Genomic DNA, 11,656 nt, shown 5'->3' with positions numbered 1-11,656 from the left:
AAAGTAAAACAGCAGAGAAAGGAGTGAAAAGAAAAAAAGAGGTTGATAATTTTTCCACCGAGACTGTGTGCAAGAAAAGGGAGAAGAGAGGAAGTCGGAGAGAGATAAACGAAGGTGGTGAAGGAAGGAGGGTAGAAGAGGAGAGAGGAGTATTCCTGGCTGCATAGTTAACAACAGAGAGAGAGAGGGAGAGAAAAAAAACGTTAATCTGAAATCCAGATGCCTTTTGGGACCAGCAGAGGGTCAAACCGATCCCTGCACTCACACACACACACACACACACACACACACACACACACACACACACACACACACACACACACACACACACACACACACACAGACTCCATCCCCTCTCAGCCGTCTCTCCTCACAGACCTTGGAAGCTCAGTTGGTTTACACGTCCGAGCCGTCAACAGGAGCAGGACAATCAACTGGATACTCGTGGACTCCTGCTTCTCTTGTAAAGGTTTCTCCCTGCAGCCATAACTACGGGACGGTGCTCTGGGGGTCGCTTTGCTACCTAAACTGTTGTTTTCCCTCTTCTTGAGCCATTTCCAGGTGAGTTTCCTGTGGTTTTAATTAGGATTACTTTGTAAGTGCCTCCAGATGCAGTTTTCACTTTTCACTTTTCAGGACTTAGTTTCTCTGTTCAGAATTGAACACTTCTTATTTAAAAGTTATCCAATTCAACTGCCCAAGAAGTAGCTAAATGTGTCTGCTAAGGGTAAAATGTCTGCAAAAGTAACACATTTAGCAACCGATTTGGACATAAATGACATCAACATGAGACGTAAAGGGTGGAATGTCATTTTGATATATGATTTGCTAATAAGTGTCATGAAGTGATGTATGACCATCCTTGTTGTTTCTTTCAAGTAAAATGAAGACTAATTAATTTAACAATTCTGTGAAGTTGAACCAAAGTAAATAATTTTACATTGGAGCCCAACAATTTTTCAAATAAATGTAGAAATGTAAAGTATTTATGCTTGTGAAATGTCTTTAGGTCTCTAACCAAGTGCATTGAGTCCTGCTGTCACCATAAATACATAAGTACTTAAGAGTCACGCCCCCTCTTTAACTGGCTTTGACGAACAGAGACAGCCAGCTGTAAATGATCATTAGAAAGAGGAACGAGGGAAGAGTAGTTGTTGAAATACCACAACTAAAGGAGAAACCAAATAAAGGCTATTCAGACCTTCAGGCAGGATGTATTAGAGTTGTTTTTGTGTTGTTGTTTTAAACCACAGCCAGCAACAAAAACGACTCTCGGACCATTTAAAATTCAAAAGAAAACCTGAAAGAAGACTTTAGGTCTTTACCTATCTTAACAAGTCATCCTGAAGTTGTCATAAATATGTTCCCCCCTTCTGAAGTGAGCATGCTTAGATTAATAATCATTGTGAGCAGGATGACAGACTCAGGCTTTCACCAGGCGTTTATGTTGCCACGTGTTTGTCAATCAGGAAAAGTTACTGCATACGCTGGATCATCTCCTCGAGAGAAGGTTGGTGTGGAACATTAGGTAGAGAGAGTTCTGCATGAAGCTGTATGGGCAGCACATGATATCACAGACATGCATGAAACACATGTGGGGATTATATAGTGGTCCTCTCACGACGCGGGTTATCTGGAGAAGACTTGGCTGCACTCGCTGCTTAATGCTTTTGTCATTAAGGTGTACATGCATCCCCCCCGGCGTTCGTAGACGAGTCCACCAAGGTTTGAGGCTCATCAGTTGTGTGTGTCTGGGGGGGCACACGAGATTTGCGGGAATATCAGCTACTCTCAAAAGAATTCAGACTGGAGATCTTGAAAAAAAGTGATGGAAATACAGGATATGTGCAAAACACATGCTACTTGCTTGTTTCTCTGCATGTTCTGACAAACCCCTTAAATGTGTTTATGTGATTAGTGTCTCTGACAGATTTCTTTCTTCTCTCTATCTCTATATTTAATCTTTAATTTTAAACAGAGGTGTCAAAGGTATTCACATTCATTACTCACATTAATTTTTTACTCAAGTAAAAGTATAAAAGTACTGGTTTCAAAACTACTTAAAGTATAAAAGTAAAAGTAATGTAAGGGGGAAAAAAGCCATTAAGGACAAAAGCCATTGAAATGAATGCATCTTAGTATAATGCAAATATATTAAAGAAGCATATATGTGTACTATTGAGCATTAACATGTGTTTCAGAGAGCAGGAGATATGATGACTAGTTGCCTATAAGTATTGTAATGCTGCAAAAAGTCAAACTTCAGAGGCATGTTATCTTTTATCCTAACCTTTATTGGAATGTACATCCAAGTTTAGTTGCAGGAATCTGAGGGAACGGATGTAAGAACAAAACTGGACAAGAACATCTGAAACAACCACAACCAAATTCACTCTATCCGGATGGAGCAATTTAACTGGATAGTTTTTTTTTAAAGGTCGAAATGAAATAGAGTAACAAGGCTGTTTTTAAAATGTAAGGAGTAAAAAGCACAGATAATTGCGTGAAAATGTAAGGAGTAAAAGTAAAAAGTCGTCTGAAAAATAATTACTCCAGTGAAGTATAGATAACCAAAATTTCTACTTAAGTAAGGTAACGAAGTATTTGTACTTCGTTACTTGAAACCTCTGATTTTAAAACATTCTTGTTTCTACCAGCTTGAGTGTTGCAGTTCTTTGACTGAGTGTGTTTAACAGGACCCTATACAATAGAAAGAAATAAGGCAATGAAAGGATGTACTTTGGCAGCAGCGAGCAAAAACACACTCCGTGCCAGCCAGCATATGATTCTGATAAGCAGGATGTGAGACAGTTGTGTGTTCTGGCTCTTTCAAAGGGTGTGCAGCACTTTATCTGCCAGGTATTAACCTAAGAGGAGGGATTTTAGAGCTTAAGGAAACCCTTGCTATAATCTCCTCGCTGATTTCTCTTGTTTGTATCTCTTTTCAGTTTTACGCTTCAATAACAATAAAAACATTTTCATTTTTTTTTACCTTTTCTTCCTCTTTCCATGGTGCTAATAAATACTGTGAAGAGACCCAGCTTTCACTTGTGATCACGATATGGTTTCCTCCTGGAGGCTGACGCTGAATGGACACCTTTACTGCTCTGTAAAACTAGCAGAGCTGCTGAGTTCTGAGGACTTGTCCTCCCTGAGAGTGGCTCCTCAGCGGTATGTAGCCCCTAATAAACTGTACCGAAAGGCCTCACATGTCGTTAAAACAGGCAGAAGACTAAATTCACATGGACAGCACCAGACATTCAACAGTAGACAGTATAGTCATGCAGTGACTCGTGTCAGAAACACCTTTGTGGAAAACGTCAAGCATATGATCTCGGGTGCAGGATGGAAGAGACACAAGGGGCATGACAGCGCAGGTTCAACGTGTTGTGCTACAAATGATTCTGTGCTGCGTCATCCCCGACTGCATTCATGAATTTTAAACAACTGTTGCGTCGCGCTTGACTGCAACCGTGAAGTCGAACAACTGCAGAGCTTGTGCTGCACTTGACCTTTGACTTCTGCCCTCCACGGAGGACAGGAGAGCAGAACTCACCTCTGTGGGCTAAAGATGATGTTGTCAGTGTTTATCAAGACTATCACGTTCTGCAAACACTGCTGGCGAGTGAAGTTTCAGCCTCCAAATCAGTGATGTTCAAAAAAAGTTATAATAAAAACTAATCAAGTAAACAAAGGATGTTGTTGCATAAGAGAAAGTATACATGCCCAGAAGTGGAGTTTTCTTAGAATATGTCAATCAATTTTTTCCCCCCTGGCTACTTGATCTTCCTTGAAAAGTAAAGCACAAGAGTTTAGGGAGGGATTGAATTACATGATCTATAGACTCATCTATAAATCTTTATACCTCACAGCTGACTACAAAGACATCTATAGGCATAAAGTAGTAAATTCTAAATTTTGCACTTAACCACCTTCACTAAATAGCTGAGATGAGACATATACTACTTACAGAAATGCAAAAATACAAGTAAATAGAAAGAATCCTGAAGCTCCATAACTTTAGTGTTTTCTGAGTGCAGGTGATGTTACCAAACGGCAGGGACAGGATGATGCACCAGCAGGTTTATGTTCACATTCATTAAATTTGAGAAATAAAAGCTATCAACACACATCTCGGGTGTGAACAGTAGGTTTTAGTGATGACTTCCTGTTGGATAAGTCAAAAATGTTTTCTCTATTAATGATATTCGGCTCTAGGTTAGTTCACTCTCCCTCGCTTGCTGTCTGAGCTGAATCCTAGAAAGCAATGATACATTTCAACGTAGATAAAATGAAGTTTACAAGACTTATGGAGGCGTTTTCTTTTCAAAGTCAACCCAATAAACAGTCGTTTTTGATCTAAGCTAAAGTATGCATCTTAAAACTTTTAACTGCTCAGGTTTATACTTGTATACAATGTGTTGTAACAAGAAACAGCCGGTGCCCTTTTTGTCAATTAAGACATCCCAGTTGACAACAGGCCAGCTTGTATTCAACTTTGATCCGTCAGTCATTCAGACTGCGTTTGTCATTATTGAGAGTAGCTGGTTGTATTTTTGTAGTTCAGTATAATCTTGGAACCTTGTCTGCAGAAGCAGATACTCTGATTGGTTCTCAAATGTAGATTATAACTATTTCTGTCTATGAGTTGGTTGGAAGTTCAGGATAAAAACAGCTGATAAACGGCATGTGACAGCTGTCGGGTGAACTTTTGAAGAAGACTGCAGCCGACAGTCTAAGTTAATTTTATCAGTTCAAAGGACTCACGCTACCAGTCATTCAAATGAATAGTGAAGGGTGTCCAAACTTTTAACTGGTACAGATTCACAAAGCATCTTTCATGAAGAGGCACACTCGTATTTTGCGACATGTTCTTGACCTTAGAGGTTTAAGAGAACAGTTGTATACGGTGGCCGACAAGGGCCAAACGCACTGCAACGGCCTAATGCGTCTCAGTTAAGGAAAACCAAACCTGCAGGGGGCGCTCTCAGCGTAACAGCTCAATGGACAGACACACGGGATGTAGAGAGAGACCGAACAGCTGACTGAACCACAGTGTTTACATCCATGGTTCAAAAATACAGCGGGAACGGTAATGTGATATACTGTGGTTTATATCACTGTACAACGCTGTACTCTTTTTGTACCTCGTTTTGAGTTTGTGAATTTGAATCGTTTCTGTACTTGAAGCCGTTTTCCTTAACTGAGACGCATTAGGCCGTTGCAGTGCGTTTGGCCCTTGTCGGCCACCGTACAGTTGCATTAGTTATTTTATTCATCATTTGTTTAAAAAACAATCTTTCTTTTGGAAACTTTTGTATGTATTTGAGCATTAAAACCAGATACATTCAAATCAGTTCCAAAGAGGACGACTGTCAACCTGTTGTTGGGTTGATGAAACCTGATATCATCTCAATCTCCTCTAGCTTCCCTTTCATACGTGTGCTGCAACCCTTTCGCACACAAACACACAAACATACATACGCATACAGCTGTTAGCTGAATTAGCTTCTCCGTGGGGATGAAACACCGACTGAAGTGGAAACCAGAAACCTCAAACTGGCCTCTAATGACTTGAAAAAATGTGTGTGTTGTTCAGTTCAACCTGTAAATGCTTCTCTCTTTCTTAGTTTGCAACCTATCACACGTGTGTGTACGTGAGAGAGGGGGAGGGGGAGAGAGATGGAGGGGGGTAAGACTGGTTGAATGTATATGGTATATGGTTCCTCTGAGGAACATGTGGACATTTACACAAACACTGATGACCAAAGCAGCTGGTTGTGCAGCACGACCACGACGTGGTGCAGCGACGGTCTGAGCCGCTCAGCTCTCTGCACTTCATTCGTTTAAAAATCACAGACATTAATCCAGAGAGCAGTCTGATGTGTTGACTGTGCGTTGACAAGCTGTATTTCTAGTTTTGAACACGACTACGGTGAGTAACTGAAATTTTGCAAGTCTTGAATTTCACAGGCGTTAAGGTAGTGGCCAGCACAGTGGCTGGATGGATGGATGGATGGATGTAAGGAAGACTGGCAGGATTAATATTCAAAATTCTCTGGTGTGTGTGTCTGTCTGTGTTTTATCAACCTCAAGGGCAAATAGTGTGGTATTATGAAACTGTGCTGTGAACTTACGAAGAGTATTTTCTCACAGTTCTCACTTTTTCTCAGTCCTGTTAATGCTATTAATGCTTATTCCTTTTTACGTTTTTCTCCTTCTCTAATCTATTCACGAGCTCTTCCTTGAGGAAACGGTTATTAATGTGATGTGTTTTGGCTTACATTATGATAATTTCTCTTTGATCACGTCTAGTTGAGGCTAAGATGACATCTAAATAAATTGCAGATAAGAAACGCGCTGGCTCCGTCCCAGAAACCAGTCGCTCACAGGGAACTTCCACAACTCCACACATCAAAGGCTGAATATGTATTATTTAATAGGAGGTTATATGATTAATGGGAAGATTTGATTGAAGAAGACTATTTGATTTGCATTTCTCTAAATGAAAGGCTTGAATACTGAATGTGGGGCTTTTGTCAGCGTTTTCCTCAAACTGGATTTAATGTGACAAACACATGGAGACTTTTCAGCCCAGTCTGCATTTCTTTCAAGTTCATTTATGACCGGAAACTTGACAGTTTGTTTTAGACCCACCTGCAACGCTTCTTTTAGGGTTTGGATGACATTTGAGATGTTAGATGTGTGGACTGTGAGTAACCAGGTGGTTATTGTTCCTGCTTACCTTCTGATCCACTCTTCATTTCAACCCAGAGAGCATTTTTTATTAGCATGTTTCCGTTATTGGGTCTGGGATGGTTTTATGAGTCTTAGGGTACTTTCACACCTGTCCCGTTTGGAGCAGTTGTTCCGAAACAGGGAGCGTTTCCCCCTAAAGATCGGTTTGTTTGGTATATGTGAACACAGCAATCGCACTCAGATGTGGGACAAAACAAGCGAGCTGAGATCTCCTAGGAGAGGTGGTCTCGGCTCGCTTCCATTCCAGACCTGGAGCGGTTCGTTTGCAGTGAGAACAGAATCCACACAGCAACCACAAAAACACACACACAAACAAACTAGCCACACTCACTTACGATGCTCCATAGTTGTTGTTTTTCCCGGGGTACAGAAGAGGAAACTCCTTCCGCGTTAATTTCTGACCAATGAGAGAACAGTTGGTTCATGGCATTTGTTAACAGCTTTGAACCGCTACAGACGGTTGCCTTGTGAACACAAATGCCACAAACGAAAAACTAAACAACTGTATCCAGAGCCGTCTGGGAAATTTGCGAGGCCCTGTGTGAAATGGCCGGGGGGGGCCCTCGCGCATGAGCATAGAGAGCGCGCGTTAAATTTTGCGATTTTCGGGTCGGATCAGGTGTCTATATGCGCAATTTTAACTCTCCAATTAGCAAAATACTGGATACTTCCCCTGCCTCATCATCATCTCTTGCCTCGACACGGGGCCCCACGGCTGCTTGAGACCCAGTCGGATCGGTGATTTTTGTAACAAATTTATCAAACAAGCCTTTCAGAGAGGCATTAAACTCTTCCATTTTCTTTATTTTTTTCTTTTTTCATCCCCTGATGGAAATTTTCTGAATCTGTCTCGTTCTCTCGACATTGTGTGACAGTTTGTTACACACTCCACCCGTATGGATCAATCAGCAAGCACATCATTGCACATATATTTATTGATATGCGCAGACTAGTACACATTTAGGTCTGTAATGGAACGTGACTGTTGATATTTATAAGGGAAAGAAGGAAAAAAAACGAGAAAAAAAAAACGGCGGTGGCACGGTTCGCACACCCCTTGCGGCGGCAATCGACTGTATCGATTTAGCCCCTGACAAAACAAACGGGCCACAGGTCTGAAAGCACCCTTAATTATTGCTGGATGTGTCCACTACCAGGAACTGCCCTGTATGGAGTATTTTTGGGAAAGTCTATGGGACTGTGACCAGTCCTTGCCGTGGGGTGATACTTCAGCGTGGCCCCAGTCCCCTGCAGGGGAGAGCCTGGCGCTAACTTGGTTGTGATTGGTTTACCCTGGGGGAAGGAGATAACGTTCAGCCCTCTCCATGTTGCCTTAAAGTGGCCTCAGCAATTAGAGACGTGGTCCTTGCCCAGGCCCTTCTCTCTCTATTGTCACTAATCTGTGCATCTCAATCAAGCCGTCGTGTGCTGCAGGTATGTTCATGGCGTGAGTGATCCAAACATCCAGTCATGGTGCCGTGGCGGTGCACCAAGAACCTCTGCTGGCTGGCTGCAGCCTGGTTTCCCCTGCTGCTCTCATCACTGCTGCTGCAAAAGGTACATCTCCCGGGCAGAAGCTCCAGGCTTCCTTTTGCAAATCGGTGACTTAAATAACAATCCTGCACATATTAACTGACTGGTATAAGCCACTCATGCTGTTTTCTTTGTCTTCTCTTACCTTGTTTCTGAATTAAAGGGGACCTATTATGGCATCTAATAACTATTTTAAACAGGCCTTGAATGTCTTAAAGGGAACCCTGGCTATTAAGACATGTAGGTCTTAAAAGATAAATGTTGGTATCAATTATAACAATGTGATATAAAAAACCTTTGTGATGTCTTCGTTTTTATAAAATTTGAAAATATAATTTAACTCGTAGGTCGCCATTGTTGTTTACACCGCAATGCATTCTGGGTAGTGACGTCAGACGGTGGCCCCCGTACACTGTTTTGACACCCAGAAACAGATCAAAACACAGCTAAACAGGTGACGGCGCAACAGAAACACAGATGAAAATGCAGCTAAAAACATTAAGGTGACGGCGCACCTACAAAAAAGTAAAAAAAAAAAAAAGAAAGTACAGCACCATAAAGCATGAACTATAAAAACACCATAAAACTCAGATAGACTAACAGACCACACGTTTCAACTAGCAGATAGCCGATGCTACAATAAAAACCCCAGCCAGATCTGGCGTCATTAAATAAAATAAAGATGTTCTTGCCTATTTGACGCGAAGTCTGCGCCTCCCGTTTCGTCAAACTCCCGGGCCAGTCCCCTCAGCCTCTGGTCTGTCATCAAACGGTGGACCCAGCCCCGAGGGCGGTTTTAGGGGGGCGAGGGGTGGGCTATGCCCACCCAAACGTGCATCCTGCCCACTGGCGTCTCCATCCCGGCGGCGGCGAGAGCGGAGCGCTGCAGGCTCTAGAGCCCCGGCTACGCCGTCTACGCAGGAGCATACGCCGTAGACGCCGTAGCCTAATGCACTGGTAAGATGCGCACGACTTTGATCATTTTTGCAGATCTCCCGTGCATCACAGCACACGAGAACTTTGATCCAGTTTGCCTGAACCGAGACGTCTTATGGGCTCCCTCGTCAGCCTCCACGGCCGGGAGATGCTGCTCATCTATGTTTTAGATACCTGTCCCAGTTAAACTAACGCGGCTTATCTTCCCAGAGCCACCGGACTACGTCATGGCCCCCAGAATGCATTGTGCAGGTAGAACATGGCGCCTCCCGCAGGTCAAAATATGTGATAAACATTGTAGATTTTTAAAGCAATTAGATTATTTTATGTGTTTCTAACAACATATTTTAGTATAAGAGAACAATTGTGGCTAATTAGGGACTACAAGTCTTAATAACCAGGGTTCCTTTTGCTTTTGATTTTTTTTGCTAAATAAATTAGAAATTCAGCCTCTGAGCCATGTCTTTATCATCCCATTCTCTAACCTCATTATCTATGTGGGATTCTGAGTGGGCAGGGAGGCTATGATAATGAGGCTCTGTGCTGATTGGCTGCCTGATTGACGCAATACACCGCTACGAAAAAATGGCGGAAGCTCCGCCCGGTGGAGTTAGTTGTGGGCGTGGTTTCACGCATCGGAGGCCAACCGATGTAAATCGCTCCCGTCGTTACGTAACGACGGGAGCAGAATCTGAACGGCTCGTAGATCCACATCAGACTGGACGGCTCATCTGGGCGGTTGTACAGACACTGCAGAATTTGGTTGCTTTCCTCCTTCTCTGAGTTGGCAGGCTGAGGGGAGACCACTTTATATATGTTAAAGCAAGAAAAAACATGTTTTTCATAATAGGTCCCCTTTAACCTGTATTTACCGCTTAACCTACTTGCCTTTGGCTATCTTATTCTTTACCTGCTTTCGGACGCCCTCTATGGAAGCGTATTGCATTCACTTGAGAAAAAAAAAATCTGCTCTGTTCTTCTGAATTAACGAGAAAATTATCTGAATTCCGAGAAAAGTTTTAATGAAAAAAATAAATCTGCTCTGTGAATGCAATATGCTTCTGTAACCATCCACTTTCACTATCAACTTACTTTCCTTTCCTCTGATTTTATTTCATACTTGTCCATTTCTTCCTGCAAACCTATGACACACACTTTTTTGCAGATGTCACCTGTCCATGCGGTCCCGTCCTGCCCACGGAGCTGCAGCTGCCCAGGCGTCAAAGAGGTCCACTGCACATTCAGACACCTCACCACCATCCCGCAGAGCTTCCCTAAAGGCACAGAGAGGCTCAACCTGGGGTAAAGATCTATCCCGGTGCATCAACTCACATGCACACATCAATTCTCAATCCTACTCACTAAAGAGAAGTATGACATGGTTTTTATTGGGTTATAAATGATCCACACGGTCTCCAAATGCTGAGGAAAGCTTCTTTGGATGATGATAATATAACTCCATCAGCCACAAAAATGTTGTACTGAGAGTCATTAATGAAACAAACAGCAATGCAATTTAATTCACATTCAACTCAAAAATACTTTTATTATACCCAGAGGACAACTAATTAAAGCTGCAAAGCTGCCTATGGTGCACTTAATATGAAATCTGTGTAAACGGAGAAGATTACGAGCTTAGAACCGACATGTGGCACTAAAACCAGATCTAATCATTTCCACATGGATCTTTGTTGTATGAACAGAGTACTGCATCGCCCTGCAGCACGGCAGAGCAATAAAACAGCCACTGTTGTTGCTCTATTAATGGACTCCAAACAACACGCAATGACAAACAACTCAGCCAGAGGTGTTCAAGGCTACACTGCTCTTTACAGGAGGGTTTCTGTTTGCACCTGAATCTCTACCATAAAAGACCACAACTGTATTTCAAGTGTCTTATCTTCATCTTTATCGAGAGTAGTTCTCCAAACCATGAGGTAGAAAGCACCTCAGAAGATATATAATCATAAAAGCTACTGTCAAGCTGCAGTCTGTAAGGTGCAAACTGTCTCCACGTGTACAAGTACTCCTTTACCGTGCAGAGTAGAAACACACAAGAAGAAAAAAGGTGCAGATCCTGATTTAAATATGAAATACTACACTGCAGCGAAGGGTTTTTGTGAGACTAGTGTGTGAATTATAATCATCCCTTTGGATTATATAGAACAATCAACTTTGATTTATTCGTCTCCATGCACCGTAACCACATGCACGGCACATGAAACCAACATGTGTGGAACATCCTCCATCGTCGTGGATCTGTGATTACAAAAATACAAAACAGACAAAGCGGGATTCTGACATGGCAGAAACAACCAAAGACAGATTCCTGGCACTGATCATTAACTGAACGGAGAGTCAAGGAAGTCCAGTGTTGTTGCACAACCAAACATATGCGGGCCCTGGCTAGCTCGGTGCAGCGTATACA

The 11,656-nt window shown here is 42.4% G+C and overlaps 1 protein-coding gene across 1 annotated transcript in view; it reads left to right on the top strand.

Moving 5' to 3' along the window:
• Positions 1-412: 412 nt before the first annotated feature.
• Positions 413-11,656, top strand: part of si:ch211-159i8.4 (matrix-remodeling-associated protein 5) — a 40,718-nt gene continuing 29,474 nt past the window's right edge. The window contains exons 1-3 of the mRNA XM_061725889.1: positions 413-561; positions 8,194-8,316; positions 10,394-10,530. Of these exons, the coding sequence (XP_061581873.1) occupies positions 8,230-8,316; positions 10,394-10,530 (224 nt within the window). The 5' untranslated portion in view covers positions 413-561; positions 8,194-8,229. The remainder of the gene's footprint in view (positions 562-8,193; positions 8,317-10,393; positions 10,531-11,656) is intronic.

Source organism: Cololabis saira, chromosome 7 (assembly GCF_033807715.1).
Source record: "Cololabis saira isolate AMF1-May2022 chromosome 7, fColSai1.1, whole genome shotgun sequence".
In the NCBI taxonomy this organism is placed as follows: domain Eukaryota; kingdom Metazoa; phylum Chordata; class Actinopteri; order Beloniformes; family Belonidae; genus Cololabis; species Cololabis saira.
The sequence above is the reverse complement of the archived record's forward strand: the minus strand, read 5'-3'. Positions and strand labels throughout refer to the sequence as shown.